Source organism: Biomphalaria glabrata, chromosome 3 (genome assembly GCF_947242115.1).
Source record: "Biomphalaria glabrata chromosome 3, xgBioGlab47.1, whole genome shotgun sequence".
In the NCBI taxonomy this organism is placed as follows: domain Eukaryota; kingdom Metazoa; phylum Mollusca; class Gastropoda; family Planorbidae; genus Biomphalaria; species Biomphalaria glabrata.
In genome coordinates, this window is record NC_074713.1 from 45,317,556 (window position 1) to 45,339,162 (window position 21,607).

At 38.1% G+C, this 21,607-nt stretch overlaps 1 protein-coding gene across 2 annotated transcripts; it reads left to right on the top strand.

Annotated features, from left to right (window-relative positions):
- Positions 1-2,034: 2,034 nt before the first annotated feature.
- On the top strand, positions 2,035-21,147 carry LOC106075997 (transmembrane protein 179-like). 2 transcript variants are annotated; one of them, XM_056022291.1, is made up of 9 exons: positions 2,035-2,144; positions 4,473-4,657; positions 8,066-8,133; positions 9,974-10,204; positions 13,330-13,430; positions 15,791-15,928; positions 17,125-17,256; positions 19,400-19,502; positions 20,850-21,147. In XM_056022291.1, the coding sequence occupies exons 2-9, from the start codon at positions 4,543-4,545 to the stop codon at positions 20,997-20,999; spliced, it is 1,038 nt and encodes a 345-aa protein (XP_055878266.1). In that variant the 5' UTR covers positions 2,035-2,144; positions 4,473-4,542; the 3' UTR covers positions 21,000-21,147. The 2 variants fall into 2 exon arrangements, with proteins under 2 accessions (XP_055878266.1, XP_055878267.1); XM_056022292.1 differs by lacking the exon at positions 4,473-4,657 and having other exon boundaries at positions 2,048-2,144.
- Positions 21,148-21,607: the final 460 nt, after the last annotated feature.

Here is a 21,607-nt window from a genome sequence, read left to right on the forward strand (position 1 = left end):
AAAAAATACTTTAAAAAAAAACAAGGCTTTTATTAATGTGTATCAATTAGTTGGGATCAGTCATGTTTTTAAATTTGTAATAGATCTAGACTAACAATAATAAATCTGTGCGATTAGAAATATTTTTTTACTAATTTTGTTTAGCGCAATTTCATGCTTTTAAAGTTCTCAGTACGCTATGATCTTGTCTGGACCAGTTGGATAGGGGGAAAAAGAACGGGGTATCTGGAAGATAGCTTTTTAAAAGTATTTTTTTTTTTAAAAAGAGAACGACCTAAAATCGAATTTGTGAGCTAAAGCCCTCTCCAGCTTGTCAAGCCAACGCGGTAACCACTCTGCGAATGTCTATGAACATGGAAGATTGTATAGTTATATATTGTTTCTATTTCATCTTTGTGTTCAGAAAGCCTCAGACTCAAATATAAAGGGGACTATATATATAATAAGGCTTGTTTTCGAGTCCGAAGATTAGTGAGGAGTGCAGTACTTCCCGTGGCTGCGCAGCCCCAGATGTGACCTACATACTTTGCCACATCCAGGGCATGCATAACTATTGTCCACAGGTAGTCGATTTTCTTTTCGCCGTCTGCGTTTGTCCTCGGCAGCGGATTTTCTTTTGGTCTAAAATGTGTATCCCGCAGCCTTCGTGAGTGACCTCTAGCTGTCTCGTTCTGAGGCCGCATGCAACCAGGTGCTCTCTTCTATGTCGGCCAATGAAAGTTGACGCCTAAGCTGGTCTTTTAAGCGTGTGCGCTTATAATACTGTCTCTAATTCAGTCACAAGAAGCACTGGCACTTGATTTCCAACATCAATTCGGTCCAAGACCAAGCAGTGTTTATGCCATCTCCCATTTAGCTCGAGCCTGTCACACAAGTCCTGGGTAGGATCCCCATACTAAATGAACTATAGATGTTAAATGTTTTCTTGGAGGTTCAGCAAGTGCCTATCTAAATTATTCCAATAGCGGATTCCAGCGATGGTTGATTTTGAAACCAATACGATGCCAATGCCCATACATTCTCATCCTATGACCTCAAAACCATCCATTCGTTTTTTTTTTGTTTTTTTTTTGCGGTGGTTGATTTTGAAACCAATACGATGCCAATGCCCATACATTCTCATCGTATGACCTCAAAACCATCCATTCGGAGTTTTGTTTGTTTCTTTGTTTTCTTATGGTGGTTGATTTTGAAACCAATACGGTGACAATGTCCACACATTCACATCGTATGACCTCAAAACCATCCATTCGATGTTTTTTTGTTTGTTTGTTTTTTTCTTTTCTAGCCGTGGTTGATTTTGAAACCAATACGGTGCAATGCTCACTCATTCACATCGTATGACCTTAAAAGTGAGGAGTGCAGTATTTCCCGTGGCTGCGCAGCCCCAGATGTGACCTACATACTTTGCCACATCCAGGGCATGCATAACTATTGTCCACAGGTAGTCGATTTTCTTTTCGCCTTCTGCGTTTGTCCTCGGCAGCGGATTTTCTTTTGGTCTCAAATGTGTATCCCGCGGCCTTCGTGAGTGACCTCTAGCTGTCTCGTTCTGAGGCCGCATGCAACCAGGTGCTCTCTTCTATGTCGGCCAATGAAAGTTGACCCCTAAGCTGGTCTTTTAAGCGTTACCGTGGGGGCCTCTGATACGTCGACCACCTTTTAGTTCACCAAAAAAGACTGCCTTTGGCATACGTTCGTCTCCCATACGGGATACGTTCCCTACCCAACGTAACTGCCGGACCATAAGAAAGGGGACTAATTCAGCTTATACCACCACTTCAGCCAAGTACTATTTCTTTACTTTTTCAAATTGATTTTTGTGTTGTCAGGTAAAAGAAATAATTGTGAAAATTTCAGCTTGATCCGAGATTGAGTGTTGGAGAAATAACATGTACAAACTTTTGACCAGACAGACAGACACACAGACAGACAGAGCTTTATAAAAAATTACTATAATCAGTATGTCCTTGAACTTGGAAGATTTAGGAAAAAACAACATCACGTAATTATTTATAGTAGAACACCAGAACGAGGCTAAACCAGATTAAATGAACGGAAATGGAATCGTGATTGAAGGCTTTTTAATCAAAACAAAATACATCTAGACTAGATCAGTTTTATTTTCTTGAACTTTGTATAAGGTAATAGCTGGCAGGGCCGGCCTTATGCACAGGCAAACTAGGCAGCCGCCTAGGGCCTCCGATTAGTAGGGGCCTCGCACCGGACTCAAGAAAACAATTTTTTAGAGAAAATATTGCAAGAGATGGCTCAAATCTCAAAGATAGAACTCCGTATATGGCGCAATCATCCGCTATGTTTACTAACCAACATCTAGATAAGTCTCTACTATGATTCAATGTTTATTTGCGAAGGTTTAGATCTCCATGTTAGACTATATATGCTAGAAGATAATTGTTTCTTCTTTTTTGGTGAAATTTCAAAACATTATTTCTGATAATCATGAATGGACCTTATTCACCAATCGTAAACAAACAATGTTTGTTTACGATTGGTGAATGAGGTCCATTGTCCATGAAGTACACTCGACATGATTCGTGCAACCGGCGCTAGATGAATTCAACTTATTTGTTGATTTAGAATTAGATATAAATATAGAAAAGTTTTCTAATTCATTGCGTATTTTTCGATCTTAATTTGGGGCCACCCTATTCACTTCGATTAGGGCCTTAAATTACATAAGACCGGCCCTGTAGCTGGTCAACACTTGCGTACTAATAAACATTTGCGTTTTTTGAATAAATGTATTTAGTCTCACAAGCATAGACTGTCACCCAATTATACTTTGGGTTTGGCATATCTTGTGGTAGCTTATCCATGTTTCAAAGAAATCAATGTAGCCTATCAAAGGCTCAAAGAAATCAATGTAGCCTATCAATGTTTTAAAGAAATCAACGTAGCCTATCTATGTCTCAAAGAAATCAATGTAGCCTATCTATGTTTCAAAGACATCAACGTAGCCTATCCATGTTTCAAAGAAATCAATGTAGCCTATCCATGTTTCAAAGAAATCAACGTAGCCTATCTATGTTTCAAAGAAATCAACGTAGCCTATCCATGTTTCAAAGAAATCAACGTAGCCTATCCATGTTTCAAAGAAATCAATGTAGCCTATCTATGTTTCAAAGAAATCAACGTAGCCTATCCATGTTTCAAAGAAATCAATGTAGCCTATCCATGTTTCAAAGAAATCAATGTAGCCTATCCATGTTTCAAAGAAATCAACGTAGCCTATCCATGTTTCAAAGAAATCAACGTAGCCTATCCATGTTTCAAAGAAATCAATGTAGCCTATCCATGTTTCAAAGAAATCAATATAGCCTATCCATGTTTCAAAGAAATCAATGTAGCCTATCCATGTTTCAGAGAAATCAATGTAGCCTATCCATGTTTCAGAGAAATCAATGTAGCCTATCCATGTTTCAGAGAAATCAATGTAGCCTATCCATGTTTCAGATAAATCAATGTAGCCTATCAATGTTTTGAAGGCGCAGTGGGTGAGCGGTAAAGCACTTGGCTTCCGAACCATTGAACCAAGGTTCGAATCATGGTGAAGACTGGGATTTTAAAATTGCGGGATCTTTGGACGCCTCTGAGTCCACCCAGCTCTAATGGGTACCTGACATTAGTTGAGGAAAAGTAAAGACGATTGGTCGTTGTGCTGGCCACACGACACCCTCGTTAACCGTGGGCCACAGAAACAGATGACCTTGACATCATCTGCCCTAAAGACCACAAGGTCTGAAAGGGAACTCTTATCAATGTTTTAAAGAAATCAATGTAGCCTATTAATGTCTCAAAGGAATCAATGTAGCCTATCAATGTTTTAAAGAAATCAATGTAGCCTACCAATGTTTTAAAGAAATCATTGTAGCCTATCTATGTCTTAAAGACATCAATGTAGCCTACCAATGTCTCAAAGAAATCAATGTAGCCTATTAATGTTTTAAAGAAATCAATGTAGCCTATCCATGTTTTAAAGAAATCAATGTAGCCTACCAATGTCTCATAGAAATCAATGTAGCCTATCAATGTTTTAAAGAAATCAATGAAGCCTATCAATGTCTCATAGAAATCAATGTAGCCTATCAATGTTTTAAAGAAATCAATGTAGCCTATCAATGTTTTAAAGTAATCATTTTAGCCTATCTATGTCTCAAAGAAATCAATGTAGCCTATCACTGTCTCAAAGAAATCACTATAGCCTATCAATGTTTTAAAGAAATCGATGTAGCCTATCACTGTCTCAAAGAAATCAATATAGCCTATCAATGTTTTAAAGAAATCAATGTAGCCTTTCAATTTTTTAAAGAAATCAATGTAGCCTATCACTGTCTCAAAGAAATCACTATAGCCTATCAATGTGTCGTTGTTGTCTATTTTGTTATGATTTAAACGAGTACGCTACACAGCTGACACAATCTCTTATCCCTCTTTCCTTCCCCATCAAGCTCGAGGCTCTGTTTGTTTGTGACTTTTCAACTTTGTGCAACTGTTAGTGCATAGAATCTTCTTGTCATAATGGGTAGCCTCTTCGCGACGCCATTTCGTGACCGGAAGTTGAAGCTTCAAGATGTACAGGAAGTCAGAAGTAATGTTGAGCTCGGATCCTCAGAGCAGAAGAGTCAAGATTTGGGTAGGACCTATACAACGTAAAGGGGGGGAGGCGAGGTGGCTGAGTGGTTAAGCGCTTGGCTTCCGAAACCTGTGGTCTTGGGTTCAAATCTCGGTGAAGACTGGATTTTGAATGGACAGGCCTGTCAGTGAATGAAATTCTATCCAAGGCAAAGGACAGAGAGGAATGGAGGAAGACGGTTGACAGATCTTGTGTTGTGCCCCATCAGAGATAGGTGAAGGTGCACAAACGTTTCCAGCCTGGGCGCCACGTTGAGGATGAGAATGTACATGTTACTTACATGTCTATATCACAAGAGCACACAACAGAGACGTAACAGATAGATTTGTAAAACAAAAAAAAGGAAAGTTTCCCTTTCAGACCCTGTCATTACCAGGATTCGAACCCCGGACCCGGGTGCGTAAGCCAAGCGCTTTACCGCTCAGCCACCTCACCACATATTTGAGTCACAGGTAAAAGAGTATCATCATTGTCGGGTATCGAATGGTCACACTTGCTGTTTTCATTACACCAAATATAGATTTTGAAACCAGGCCCGGACTTTGGAAAGTTGGGGGTCTGAGAGCTCCCCAAGAGAGTTAATACGATCCAAAGGAAATCCTATAATTCTGAGCTTTAGATTTGCTTTATTCAGCAAGATGAAAGGACGTCTGCAATGCTCTCCTGACTGCCTCAGGTTTCGAACTCTGGACATTCTCATTGAAATTTAAAAACTTTTTTTATAGGCAAACTAAAAAGATGAATAAGATTCTTGTGGTCGCGAGGACCGTCAAGATTTATAGTAAAAATTAAGAAAAATCGAAAGCGTCAAAGTAAAAAAAAAAAGGCTGGCTTATTATTAGGGGTGCACCGGATAGTCCCTCCGGCTTCGGCTTCTGCCGAATATCCGGCATTTTTTACTAGCCGGTGCTATTCGGCTCCGGTCGGATATCACTACCGGATAGTAAACCGGATAGTAAAAAATACACCTATTTAATATGCATAAAGTGGACCTCGTTCCATTAATGTCTGTTGTAGAATGTATTAATGTTTATATGAAAACAAAATAATGTGCTTAAAAATAGAGCCATTATGAATATGCACCAAACATCGTTTATTATAAAGACAAGGCGTGTTAATAACTTAATATAGATAGAAATGAAACTTTACATCATAAATGCGCTTTACATACAGAGCAGCAATGGCTGACACTTTTTTCAATTTGTCTTGACCTTTGAGTAGGTTAGTTAACATGTTAAAATGCTACATTCCTTGACTACGTCATGCTGACCAGACGTCTGTCTAGCTGTACGAGTATATCTCCAGAGGAAGAGATGAACAACTCCCACCCCTTTTTATTTGTTTAGTCCATCACATTGAGTTTTTTTTTATAGGCAGTTGACCACAAGTTAAATACGATGGACGTAGGTTTAATGTCAGCGTATTAACACTCTCTAGAGGTCACACCTTTCGAGGGAACTGAGTTTGTTTATTTAGTAGTTAATCTTTATTAGGGGGGCTGGACTACAAGAGCCACACCTCTAAGGTAACTAGGTATATTTCCAGATGAACTCCCTCCCCCTTTTATTTGTTTAGTCCATCACATTGAGTTCATTGATTGACAGGTGACCCCCAAGTCAGATACGATGGACGTAAGCACTCTCTAGAGGTCACACGAGGGAACTATGTTTGTTTACTTAGTAGTTAATCTTAATTGGGCTGGGGGGGGGGGGGTGGACTGGACTTCAAGCAAAACATCTACACGGGTATCCGGACAAAGAGTTTGCTTATTTGGAGAAAAATCTTAATCACGTGGTTGGTCTAGAGGCCACACCTTTTCAAGTGTGCTACGTTACTTGAACATAAATCTCAATTAGTAAGCTGGACTAAAGATCACACGCACCTAAACGAGTGACATTTAGCTACACAGAACACAAACCGCGAGATTATATAGCCCAGTAAGCCAGTAACTAATTATTTTGTAGAAGACACGAACAGGGCTATCTTTAAATGGAGAGCTAAACACCCCCTACTCTTTATTTTATTTCTTTGGTCATTGACACCCAATTTATTGATAGACATTGACCATTTTTAAGCCAGAATGAAAAAAACGCAACTTGCTAACAAAGGATATTACACTGTCAATAAATATTAACGTTAAATAATTTTTCTAACGTGTTAACTTGAATATTACTCCTGCAGTTGAGTGTCTTGATTTGATAACAATATTCTTAATAATTTGTGACAGTAAATTAACTCCTTGTTATTATTTTTTTTTTACTTAAGATGCGTACTTAGCCACTGTGTATCAGGCGAGGACGACTTTTACACACCTGACATTCATAGGATTACTATCGTTCCCTTTTGTAACAGTTACTGAAACCACGAATAAAATAATTAATAAGTATTAATTAAGAAAGATGTTTCAAACATACGATCTTTGCATTTAATGTTTCTTACGTACGTTCTTTGCACTTTAAAATAAAACAAAGATGTGCATGTTTGCGTGTGTGTATTTTTGCCTTGTATTAAAACCTTTAGAAAGAAAGCTAATTTCATTATTTAATTCTTTTGACTTAATAAATAACGGAAAACCTTACAGTAAATGTTTAAATCACATAAAATAAATTGAATAATAGTACCGCAGTTAGATCTAGCAAACAAAGAAACAATATGCTGGAGCGTAAAAAAACAACAACCCTTGACCTCTAACTAGTGGACGGGTATAATTTATCTACATGCTTGACTGACCATGCCAATGTGTTATCTTTTTTGACTGACACCCAACTCTATTGCGTGCGTATGCTCAAAGAAAAAACAATGCTTGATGGTTAACACAAACAACTATACACACTACTCTAGGACTACATGTGTAGACTCACTAGGTATATCTGACCAGGTTGTTGCTCTGAAATGCATGAACACATACATCCGACCACTATATAAGGCAGATTGCACTTTACTTATGAGAGATTTACATTAGTAATTAGTTAAATATATACTAACATTATTTACATTGACCTTCCTACACATCCTTTACAGTTGTTGGTATCGTACATACACACAGACACACTCATGCTATACAGATTTTTAGAAATACTGTTAAGTTTGAATAAATCAATCAGTAACAGAGTTTAAAACAATAAGGTATATAAAAGGAAATAAAAATAAAACCAACCAATATAGGTATGTTATTTAACAGTTTCGTAAAATGTTCAGCAACACAAGCTATTAACAAGACACTTAGGTATCCGGCTCCGGCTCCGGCCCCGGCCGAATATCAAATTTTACTATCCGGTCATATCCGGCTCCGGCCGGATATCAAAAAGTACTATCCGGTGCACCCCTACTTATTATAGAAGTAAACTAATGATTGTAGGTATATAAACAGCAAAAACAGTTTGTAATGTAACTCCATTTTTTCTTTAGCGTTCGATCAGAAATTGACTTCCACAGTAGGCTCAGAAAACGTGTCTCCTTCTCTTGGCAAAAAAATGGTAGGTATAGGTATAGGTCAATGTTGTATCTGATTCCATTTCCGGGTCATCCCCCACCTCTTTTATCTCGGTTGACGACGTCGCGAAAAATATTAAATCCATAAAAATACGCTTTTCTGGTAGGCTATATTCGGTGTACAGAGTACGATATTTATTTGCGAAATATTTTAATAAATAATAAAATAATGATTTTCTTTGTTTGCACTTTTCAACAGTGTAAAATCAAATCTCCAATTTCTTTCGCAATTAACAGAAAGTAATTTTTATTATTTAAATGGCGACATTGATATTTTAATATAACATCCTTGACATTGTTTATTTGGTCTATTTATATCCAAATCTATCCCAATCTGCCTCTTCGTTTTCTTACAGTTTTCTTTATGTTCCATTAAGACCATCTCTCCACCACATTTCTTCATATCTCATTATCTTCTTTTTCTGTCTAGCAGAATATTATTGCTTAAATAATTTAAACCACATCTGAAAATCAGATAGTAAATAAAGAGCAGATCACGATGAATAATTTTAAGTTTGGCCTAATGAGGACTCTAATTATATACACTGATTGGTTTTGGGGTATAGCCTTGGCCTTGTTTTCGTGAAAGGAAAGTGTTAAAGGGAAGCTGCTATATCAAGATCCATCTCACGAAAAGCCTTCTCAATGTGACAGTGCCAGATTTTAATAAGTGGACACTTTAGGCAGTATTTTGTGGGGTCACCGGTCGTTAAGTTAAAGCACCAAACTAAGCGGTTGTAGGCGTAATATGTTTTAATTAATACAACTTCAAATAACTTGAATAGCTTTCTTTTGTAAATAACACTTTATTTATAATATAAACAAATCAAATTGTGATCAAATGAGATCAACATAGTAGATTTGATTAATATCTTAACAAAATTAACTCACAATAACACAACCTTTCAGTCTCACGTTCTGGAGTCGTCTCCCCTAAGACCGAATGACGACAATGCCACCTATGTTGCATCATTCACAACCAATCGCTAACCTCTTCCCCATCGTCACCATATAAACACACACACACACACACACACACTCAAACATGGGGCCCTTACCCTGTGTAATAAAAAATTATCTTAATGATAAAATAAATTTAATATCATCATAATCGGCACCAATCTCTTGTGTTCCTGGTGAAAGATATGGCCTCGGTAATAACACGCCTTCCTCCACAGTCTCTTGCTGGTCTTAGAATTGCTAGCCAGAGCTTTCTTGCCCTTTCCGCTTCCTCTAGTACTCCGCGTCGTCATATTCTTTTTAATCTTCATCTGCGTGCCATGGGGGATCAAATGTAAGGCCTGTCTATCTCAGCTGTTGGCATCTTTTCTTAGGGTGTGACCACTCCCTCTCTTCTATCTAAGGCCTGTCTAGCTCTGTTGTTGGCATCTTTTCCTTAGGGTGGGACCAATTTTAATATAAAGGTGTTTAATTATCTCTAATTTGTAATTATCTCTAATTTGTAATTATCTATCATGTTTTTACTTACTTACTTAATCCTGTGCACTCCCAGGGGAGCACAGGGCTGCAACCACACCTCCCCACCGAACTCGGTTCTGAGCAGCTTTCTTCGTCTGCTCCCATGTCATTCCAGTACCCTTCACTGATGACTGACCTCTTTGCCTGGGTCTGCCCACTTTCCTCTTTCCTTGCGGATTCCAATCAAGTTTTTTAAAGTAGCCTATAGAATGCTTCATAACTTGTATACATTTAATTATGCATTCTGTTCAAATTGTTTTCTTTTATACACTGTTTAAAAAAGTATTGTTTAAATCATGTTTACTATTGCCTATCAAGTTTAAAGCGTAAACTTTCTTTTTAAAGATCTCCCCAAGTTCTTCCATAATTCGAAAGACTTTCACGTCCAGTCTTCAAAGCAAGCTGTCCACTGTACTGATGAGCAGTGAGCCGACCTTGTTGAATAGTGACCGATTGCACAGCTTTGATATGAACGACCTGCCGCACATGAGCAACATGAGATATATCTTACTGTTCTTCTGCTTCTTGGCCTTCTTCGTGGCTCCAGTTATCTATATGCCTCTTGGAACTATCCAGGTTAAGTCTCTCCATCATAAGCATAATTAGGCAGGGTCGGATGTAAGTATGTCGAGGCCCCGGGGCAGGGTTTGTGTGGAGGCCCCGGGGCAGGGTTTGTGTGGAGGCCCCGGGGCAGGGTTTGTGTGGAGGCCCCCCACAATTTTTTGAAAGCTTTTATAAAAATCCATTTATGATTGAAAATACTTGTACCTAAAAGCATTCTAAATTTAAGCATGCAATATTTTAGAAGAAAGAAATAGATTTCTTCAAGATTTAATCTCAATTTCCTTTTAGAAAAATATTTGATATGCATATTTTAGTTTTAAAAAGTGTAGGCCTTTATTTTTAAGTTTGTGAGGGGTAAGGCCCTTGTTAGACGCAATGTCGTAAATCCGGAGATGTATTTACTTACTCCGAGCATGCTACAAGCGTACAGTTCTAAATCACGACATTTTCTCCAGCAGTAAAAAATGCGAAAAAAATGTAAGAAAGAAAACAAGGTTACAAAGACAGTTTCCACACACAAACTCAAAATCGGCCCCCGAAGCAGGTTTCAATATTCTCAGAAGAATATCGGTATTAAATTCTATCAGAAGTGGTTCACCCAGGCAGGAAAAAAGGCAGGTATCAATATCATAATGAAATTCTATCAAATGAAATGAATGAGAAGAGTGGAGAAATAAGGTTGACAGATCCTGTGTGGTGCCCCAAAGGTCCAGCAGACCAAGGAATAGGTGAAAGTGAATGTGAAGTTAGATGTGAACCTGGCCTAACTGGTGTCTTATAATGAGTATCTTATTGATCTAATTGTTTTGTAAAGGGTCAATCTCTTATTCAAAGCCTCAAGAAAAAAAACATTTCCTTAAAAAAAAATAATATATATATATATATTTTTGTGTTTCTAAGAAATTATGGGCGCTCTGCGGTTCACGCGATAATATGAAAAACTACTTATTAATTGTTGTTTTAAATTATGTCCGACTTATTTGCATAGTAAATAGATTTTTTCTCATTAAAAAAAAAGTTAACATTTTTTTTTGTAAATGAGGTCATTAGTATGACGGAATTTACATAACTTAGCAATAAAATCGTAAACTGAAATATTTTTTAACCAAAAAATCTAAAACCATTTACATAATATATAATTCAGTTACTAAACCATTAGGGCCAGCATTGGACAGATAGTGGCACCACGGTAATTATTCTTAATTGAACCCTAATAAATATTTCAGTTACTAAACCATTAGGGCTAGCATCGGACCGATAATGGCACAATAAGGGTTATCCCTAATTGAACCCCAATGAAAATCTCAGTTACTAAACCATTGTGGCTAGTATGGGCTTGATTAGGGCGCGATTGTTTGTAAAATGTTTTACATATTTCGGATGTTCCTTCAGAGTTGAAGATAGTTTACTTCCTAGTCCAAACCTCCCGCAGGACGACGGGGGATGGGAGAGGGCAGGGTTTGAACCCTGACCATCGATAAATCCAAACGACAATCCAGCGCGCAAACCGCACGACCAGGCAGCCATTCTGGAAATCCCCAATGAATCCGGAAGTGGTTTTATCCATTCTGGGCCGATATTGGCGCGATTAGGTTTGCCCGTATTGGTCCCTAATGGGAACCTAATGACGCCAATGTGCAAACGGTACCCGCGCCCATTGGGGCGCCATTTGGGCTATTTAGGGCTGCAATTAGAGCAAAGGGGGATAACCGTAATTAAAACTGATACTGGGTCATAATGGGCATGTTTATAGGGCATCTCCCTTACTAAAAAGCCTTTTGTATGTATTATTATTAATAGTGAATAGTTGTAAAAATGGTGTAATTTTATGAAAAAAAACTGCTTGCATAATTGATCTAAAAAAAATAGATTTTTCGCTTTAAGAAAAGAAAAAAAGTAGCCGTTGCATCAGAACTTTGAATGATCTAAAATATCATGATGTCCGATTTTCATTTTCTCTTCTGGTTTCTGAGATCTAAACGGACGGACGGACGGACAGACAGGCCTCACAAAACTAATAGCGTCTTTTCCCCTAAAAACAAATTTAAAAGTTTCTGACCCGTCGTAATTCGGATATATCTTCATCTCTGTTGTGGAGGCCCTTTGTTGTGGAAATTCCACGGGGCTGTAGCCCCGCCTTCCGTCCCTTAAATCCGGCCCTGTAATTAACTGTATATCATTCCTTTGGTACACCTACTATATAAATTAGTTTTAAATGTTATCCTTGGTACAATTCCGATTAACTGTAGTTCTATCCTTTAGTACTGTTCAAGTTAGCTTTAGTTCTTTTCTTTGGTACAAATCAGGTTTGCTGCATTTGTCTTCTATGGAACAAAGCAGAGTAGATCTTTTCTGTGGTCTCTGATACTTATATGATTAACTGTATGTTTTTTCTTTATCATAATCTTAATAAGACTCAATCTTTTCTTGTATAAATCAGGCCAGCTGCATTTTTTTCTTGGATTTAATCTGAATCATTTAGGCTATAGCTTTCTTTGGTACAATCCTGATTTGCGTATTTACTTATTTGCTGCAGTACTTGGAGCTGCTTTCTCTCTCTCTCTCTCTCTTTACCATTGCTAACAAAGCGTATATCAACTCACTCTGTCTGTCTTGTAAAAAGTTTGTACACGTTATTTCTCCCACACCCATTCTCGGATCAAGTTGAAATTTTACACAATTATTCAATGGCATAGACATAACATTAATCAATTAGTCAATTAATTACTGGTAATTAATTATTTGTTTGATACCAACAATGGAAACTAATCATTTAGCATTCACGGATATGGCTAAAAATGTAGTGTTGGGTCCTCTTATATGATTGGACATGTAATTTCTCCCACACCTATTCTCGAATCAAGTTGAAACTTTCCATGATCTTATTATACCTAATAAAACCTGAATCGATTTAAAAATTAACTAATTAGCAAATTATTAGTAACTAATTATTTTGTTTTATATCAATTAAGGTAAATAACGTCTACATTACTAAGAGAAATAGATGTAAGTGCGGAGTTCTTCCCCTTTGATAAGCCATTTTAAAATATTTTGCTTGTTTTTTTTTTTTTAACATTGCTCTTCTAATTTTTTATTTCCTTACAATTTTCCGCCTGGTTGGTCTCAATATATTTCAGTCTGCGTTTTATCACAAGTGTTTTCTGTTTACTGAAATCAAAATAATGAACAGTAAAGTCTTGCTACGTGACGATGTGACCAACAACACCTTCTTCCCCACGTGAGTTGAGAAGCATTCATCGTACTGCATGGGCGTAGCCAGGATTTTTTTCGGGGAGGTTTTTTTTTTTTTTTTTTTTGGCCGGGGGGGGGGATATTTTGCGCACACACACATTTATATCTGTATGTGTGTGTGTGTGTGTGTAATCAATCTTCATTACATTCTGTATCTTCATTACATTCTGTGCCTTCATTACATTCTGTATCTTCATTACATTCTGTATCTTCATTACATTCTGTGCCTTCATTACATTCTGTACCTTCATTACATTCTGTATCTTCATTACATTCTGTGCCTTCATTACATTCTGTACCTTCATTACATTCTGTACCTTCATTACATTCTGTATCTTCATTACATTCTGTGCCTTCATTACATCCTGTATCTTCATTACATTCTGTGCCTTCATTACATTCTGTATCTTCATTACATTCTGTGCCTTCATTACATTCTGTATCTTCATTACATTCTGTATCTTCATTACATTCTGTACATTCATTACATTCTGTATCTTCATTACATTCTGTATCTTCATTATATTCTGTGCCTTCATTACATTCTGTGCCTTCATTACATTCTGTATCTTCATTACATTCTGTATCTTCATTACATTCTGTGCCTTCATTACATTCTGTGCCTTCGTTACATTCTGTATCTTCATTACATTCTGTGCCTTCATTACATTCTGTATCTTCATTACATTCTGTACCTTCATTACATTCTGTGCCTTCATTACATTCTGTATCTTCATTACATTCTGTGCCTTCATTACATTCTGTACCTTCATTACATTCTGTACCTTCATTACATTCTGTGTCTTCATTACATTCTGTATCTTCATTACATTCTGTGCCTTCATTACATTCTGTACCTTCATTACATTCTGTGCCTTCATTACATTCTGTATTTTCATTACATTCTGTATCTTCATTACATTCTGTATCTTCATTACATTCTGTGCCTTCATTACATTCTGTAACTTCATTTGTTCGGACGTCTTTTGTACCCAAACATTGTTTCATCCGGGAGTTAGTGGCAGGAGAAGACAGAGGGAGAGGGAAAGAGAGACAGAAGAAGAAAGAGAGACAGAAGAAGAAAGAGAGACAAAGAGAGGGTCGTTCTATTTGATGTAAGAGATACTAGACATCACAGTAAGTTAGTGGGGATGGTTGGACCGTTTTGTCGATACAAAATTTGAAAAAAAAAAGGGAGAGTGGTTCCGGACAAAATAAACAATATATAGACTGGGAACAAATCAACGGGCGTCACCGGTGTGTACTGCTAGTAATAATATAGTCCTGTAACATGAATGTGTGCCAAATCCGTTGCGTTTGAGTCAGAAAACTGCAAAGTTGTATTCTAGTATGTTGCATAGACCCACTTGTGACCTACATATTTTGCCACTTTTAATTCAGAGAGAGCCGCTGTGTAGGCCTACTTAGTGTGGATATAAAACTTCTTTTCGTCGCAATCGCCTATTATGTACACTAGTTTTCATCAGTTTTAAAAAAATTAAGCTTAGATCTGTATGCTTTCTTAACTCTCCCATAACACTGTGATTAGATCTGTATGCTTTCTTAACTCTCCCATAACGCTGTGTTTAGATCTGTATGCTTTCTAGCTCTCCCATAACACTGTGTTTAGATCTGTATGCTTTCTAACTCTCCAATAACACTGTGCTTAGATCTCTATGCTTTCCTAACTCTCTCATAACACTGTGTTTAGATCTGTATGCTTTCTAACTCTCCCATAACACTGTGCTTAGATCTGTATGCTTCCTAACTCTCCCATAACACTGTGCTTAGATCTGTATGCTCTCCTAACTATCCCATAACACTGTGTTTAGACCTGTATGCTTCCTAACTCTCCCATAACACTGTGTTTAGATCTGTATGCTTCCTAACTCTCCCATAACACTGTGTTTAGATCTGTATGCTTCCTAACGCTCCCATAACACTGTGTTTAGATCTGTATGCTTTCTAACTCTCCCATAACACTGTGCTTAGATCTGTATGCTTCCTAACTCTCCCATGACACTGTGCTTAGATCTGTATGCTTTCTAACTCTCCCATAACACTGTGCTTAGATCTGTATGCTTCCTAACTCTCCCATAACACTGTGCTTAGATCTGTATGCTTTCTAACTCTCCCATAACTTTGTGTTTAGATCTGTATGATTTCTAACTCTCCCATAACACTGTGTTTAGATCTCCATGCTTTCCTAACTCTCCCATAACACTGTGCTTAGATCTGTATGCTTTCTAACTCTCCCATAAAACTGTTCTTAGATCTTCATATTTTCTAACTATCCAATAACACTGTTTTTATATCTGTATGTTTTCCATGTATATCTTCCCACAGATTCGACAGCCTGAACACGCAATGGGGACCTCAGATTTTCTGCGACTTCACCACATTCGTTCCCGTGTCTGTGGCCATTTTTTCTGTCATCATCGGATGGTCAACGTTTACTATCTGGCCTGCAATGTTGTCCATGGGGTAACTTGTAAACTATCTGGCCTGCAGTGTTGTCCATGGGGTAACTTGTTAACTATCTGGCCTGCAATGTTGTCCATGGGGTAACTTGTAAACTATCTGGCCTGCAATGTTGACCATGGGGTAACTTGTAAACTATCTGGCCTGCAGTGTTGTCCATGGGGTAACTTGTAAACTATCTGGCCTGCAATGTTGTCCATGGGGTAACTTGTAAACTATCTGAAGAAAATAGAACAAATACAAAATAGAGCAGTGAGATTTATAACAAACGAATTTTCCAATTTGATTAGAGTAACACCACTAGTAAAATCACTAAAATTAGAGACACTTCAGGACAGAAGAATAAAAAGTGAAGTAGCTAATGCCATTAGAGAATGGAATGGGTTGCCTGAATCAGCCAGGAAAACCAACGATTTAGCAGAGTTTAATTCATTGCTTAAAATGCATGACTAGATAATATAGATTGACACATAAAATGCGTAGGACGTAATTATCTTCTTTTATTTTTTGAAGTAACGTCTGTAATATATAAGATAAGCCTGCAATGTTGTCTATGGGATAATTTGTTAAGCGTTTACTATCTGGTCTACAGCGTTGTCCCTGACGTGTTTTAATTAGGTGAATCATTCTGTTGTGTGTATCCCTTATCTCTACGGCATACGATTAATTCACTCTTTAAACGCTAAACCTTTTCTGTCTGAAATTCTGAAAGTAAAAGCGACGATTGTATATATATATAATCTTGTGCTACAAAATACTTAGCTTGGCTACCCTTTAGAGCCAAATAATAAGCTTCGGACAGGAGGGTCTCGTTAGTCTTGGCTGGCTATGCACACATAGGAGAAAGAAAACTTGAATCCAAGCCACTGCTGTTGTGCGGCTATACCCAAACATGTGTAGGGCTTCAGACGTCTGGAACTCTGGAAGGACCTGGCAAACTGCTCCCTAAATGTATCGGCACCAGCTGCTTGGAGAGGTGGGGGGAATAGCTGTGTGGGTCTCAGCGTTCCTAACTTAGCTGCTGCCCGGACTTACAACTCATTTCTATGAGACGATATATAGCCTCTTTGTGACTGACCGAGGCCATCGAAGAGCCTAACGCCGTTTTGCAAAGTAAGTTGGCTGACTTTTTTTCTGCCAGATCAAATCTAGGCGTTTAGTATTTAATTGAGACTTAATGGTGGCGTATTTGTTTTCAGCAAAGGAGGTGTGCTAATGATGGTCTATGTCTCGATGTGTATCATCAGCCTTGTGGCTATCTCCACAGCGTGTACACTGCTCAAAGTAGGCTATGAAAACACGTGTTCCAGATCACTCAGTATACAACTGGGGTAAGAGGCTTGCATAATAATTAAGACAAAGACATACATTTATTATAGAAAGACGGAAAGATGATTGAATGGACGGATGAGAAAAATTGACGGATGGATGAATTAATCTTATCTTATATAATACAGACGTTACTTCAAAAAAAGAAGATGATTACGTCCTACGCGTCATGCATTTAGTCATGCATATTAACCAATGACTTAAATTCTGCCAAGTCACTGGTTTTCCTGGCTAGCTCAGGCAACCCATTCCATGCTCTAATAGCACTAGGGAAGAAGGAGTATTTGTACAAATTTGTCCTAGCATATGGGACGAGGAATGCACTGCTATCTTTGTGTCTTTCAGAGTATTTTATTAAATTTTGTTTTTGTATTTGAAGATTATGGTTCAGTGTTTTATGAATAATTGCTACTATACTTTTGATTCTTCTGTCCTGAATGCTTTCTAAATTTAGTGATTTTACTAAAGGTGTTACTCTAGTCAAATGTGAATAGTCGTTTGTTATGAATCTCACTGCTCTATTTTGTGTCTGTTCCAGTTTCTTAATGTTTTCTTGAGTTGAGGGGTCCCAAACGGAGGATGCATATATATATATATATATATATATATATATATAGTTCGTCCATCGTGGTTTGATGATGACCACTTTGTCATCCAGGGGGCTGAGGGCTTTGCACTGGGGTTTTATGCCTCCTCATGTGGCTGGTGAGACCTATGTTGGCCCGGAATGTTCGGCCGCACACTGGGCAGGTTATTCCAGCTGGAGCTAGTGTCGTTTGTCTTGCTTTTCTTTTCTGGCGTTTTTCTTCTGCCAGCGTTGTTCTTTTTTCCTCAGCAACCTGTGCGCCAGTTTTCACAGCGCGACGCCATGATGCTCTGTCATGTGCCTCTGATTCCCAGGTGCCTGGGACTATGCTGAACGCCTTCAGAGAAGCTTTGAGGGTGTCCCTGAAGCGCTTTCTTTGCCCACCTTGCGAGCGCTTTCCTTCGCTTAGTTGGCCATACAAGAGTCGTTTAGGGATGCGGAGGTCTTCCATTCTGTAGACGTGACCTGCCCATCGCAGCTGGTACTGCATCAGGATTGTATGGATGCTTTGCAGACACGCTCTTCGAAGGACTTCTGTATCTGGTATTTTGTCTTGCCATTTGACATTTAGTATTATAGTATTTTCTATTATTGGCCTAACCAAGGTTAAAAAACATTTTAGTTTTATGTTCTAATTTGATTTATAGAAATTTCTTTTAATAAACCCTAATGCTTTGTTTGATTTTTTGATAGTTTCATCAATATGTGGATTCCATGACAGTTTTTCATTTATTATAACACCTAGGTATTTTGCGTTTTTAGTCTGTGTTACTGGTTTGTCATGAATAAGATAAGTGGAATTAATTTGTTTTAGTTTTTTTTTTTTTTTGTTACTCTTAACAACTGACATTTTTCTGGGTGGAGAGACATGGATCAATAGTCAGACGGTTGGATATATGGTATACGTGAATTAAGCAATTGAGGGACGGATGAATAGATAAATGCATTAAGACAGAAGAGATTGTTGAAAGCCAAATACATAATGCTAATATTTAAACGTAGATTATAATGTGACAAGTTGCTACTTTCCTATTTTATCTTAGTTCCTACAAAGTTTCTTTTTTTATCCTAGTTCCTACATAGTTTCTTATTTGATCATAGTCCCTTCCCTTTGGGAAGACAAAACCCTGGACGTGGAAAGAGATGGTGACCAAGAAAACTATGGATAGCGAAAAAACATGGGCCTCAGCTCTGGAAGAAAAGCCTGCCATACAAAAAATGGCCGTCTCCTCTACCACCAAAGCGAAAGCCACCTAAACCTGAGAGCGTTTTTCCAAAATAGGGCTCCACAGTCACGTGAAAAAGTGCTCTACGAGATGAACCAAAGTCTTTACGACTGAAGGAGGCCAACATAGTCACTACATAGTTTCTTATTTGGTCATAGTTCCTACATAGTTTCTTATCTGGTTCCTACATTATTTGGTCATAGTTCCTAACGCTCACATAGTTTCTCTTATTTGATTCTAGTTCCTACATAGTTCCTTATTTGGTCATAGTTCATAACATACTTTCTCTTATCTGGTCAAAGTCCCTACATAGTTTCTCTTATCTGGTCACAGTTCCTACACTGTTTCCTGCGAAGGACTGGAGACTATCACTATCTCAGAACTGTCCAATAAAGCCTTAGTCCAAGACATTCATCGAAGCATGCGCATAGCTCAGGTATGGATTTTAATACGATTTTCTTGAACACAACACAGTTTATAGCTTCCGTCACTCTTCCAGGTTCAAGCTCTGCCCTCCGCCATCCCCTGCTCTCCTCTATACCTTCCCGTCATGCAAGAGGTACGGGCTAGGGCGTAATAATCTTTATTGCTGAAGGGATGCCCAGAGGCGTTCCTGTGGTGGTACGCGGGGGGGTGCGAACTGCACCTGGTTGGTGACACTATTAGGGTATGACACCCAGAAGGACAATGATTGTTTGTTTGTTTTTTCCCAAAGCAAACAACTTTTTTTGTGAAAGTTAACTGTAATTATGTTCATACGGGAAAATTCCAACTTAATATCCAGTCATTCTTTATATCAGGTGCAAAACGTTAATCCGAACGTTCACGTTTGTGCAAGTGGTGTGTATTTTAAAAACTGTTCTCAAGCAAAGAACGGCCTGCCGTGCTATTGTACTACGGCCTAGTCACTTTGTGTGCAAGGGTTGAAGAAACACTTTACAAACGCTCGTCAAACTTTGATTGGTGGGGAAATATAAGCAGCAAGAATTCCCTGCAACAATCGATTGATGGGGAGACTGTGGGTGACGTAAAGAAGAAAAATGATGTGACATGATGAACATGTTACATAGATTGCATAATATCACACTGTTTCTAGCAAAGCAGAATTTAATAATATTATTAATAATAATAATCGCTATTATCCGTGAGAAAATGTGTTTTACAATTGTGAATTACACATAACAATACATTGTAAGAGCAAACAATGTATACAATAGAACACAACATAGACGCTCATATCAGTTATTAACTACAACAATAAACAGTTTGGTCCAGGGGCGGACTGGCTATATGGGCTTTTGGGCAAATGCCCGGTGGGCCGGTACCCAAATGGGCCGGTTGGGCCACCGAAAGGTCCGCATGGATGCCACTAAGTATTAAATTGTTAAAGGTTTTATAATATTCTCTTAAAAATGCGGACATCTGAGTATCGTATATAAAAGAAATCTTTCTACAGCGTAATTTGTACTAATTTGTTCAAGTAAATTTTCTGAAATAACGTAATAGCCTACATCCGTAGACAGCGCTACTAGTAGTGGGCTTCACCCTGGGCTATTAAAAAGAAACATAAGGTTCTTTTTCAAATACGGAGCTCACAGTTATCGACACTCAAACTTAACATAATGATCTTGAGGACAGGCAGGCCTATATTAAATGCCCATCATATGATAGGTAATTTATGGGCCCGAGTGCATGGAAATGCCCGGGCCGATTTTGACACTCAGTCCGCCCCTGGTTTGGTCCCATACCTAGTAACACTATTGAAACAACTGATTCCTAACAGCTCGGCGCCTGGTGCCTGGTCTGTCTCTCCTCGGCTAAAGTCCTGGTCAGTCTGTACACTTTCCTGATCATCTGGTTCCACTTCCACTACGCCCCGTTTTTTATGGACGACAGTGACACTATCTACGTAGAGAGCATTGAGTCACTTTAAGCTACTCTGGCGGCTGTGCCTTTAGTCAGGTCGTGAAAAGCAAAGGTTCGAGTCTTTGTAAAAGTGAAGCTCTTTTGTCTTGTGACTGCATGCAAACCGGGAGACATTGATGTGCAATACTATGTATTAAATAATGATGCAATTATTCTAAGAAGTTTTGTTGTTTTAATTTTATTATATATATTTATTAATTATATATATATATATAAATGTTAATTGGTCATTATGTTACTTGGAAGTAATTGGTCAACACATGTTATGTTGAAGTAAATGGTCAACACATGCTACTTGGAACTAATTGGTCAATACATGCTACACGGAAGTAATTGGTCAATACATGTTATGTAGAAGTAATTGGTCAACACGTTGCATTGAAGTAATTGGCCAACACATGTTACTTGCAAGCAATTGGTCAACACATGTTATGTGGAAGTAATTGGTCAACACATGTTACTTGGATGTAATTGGTCAACACATGTTATGTGGAAGTTATTGGTCATCACAGATGGCATGGAAGTAAATGATACATAGAAGTAATTGGTGACTTGTTGGTCAACATGTTATGTGGAAGTAATTGGTCAACACATCTGGTTACCCCAACAGTCCAG

Bases quoted from the DNA above. Each gene is read 5' to 3' on its own strand.
- LOC106075997 (XM_056022291.1), top strand. From the start codon at position 4,543: ATGGGTAGCCTCTTCGCGACGCCATTTCGTGACCGGAAGTTGAAGCTT. The intron at 4,658-8,065 runs GTAGGACCTATA...TTTTTTCTTTAG, and splicing joins GCAGAAGAGTCAAGATTTGG to CGTTCGATCAGAAATTGACT. The intron at 19,503-20,849 runs GTATGGATTTTA...GATTCCTAACAG, and splicing joins GAAGCATGCGCATAGCTCAG to CTCGGCGCCTGGTGCCTGGT.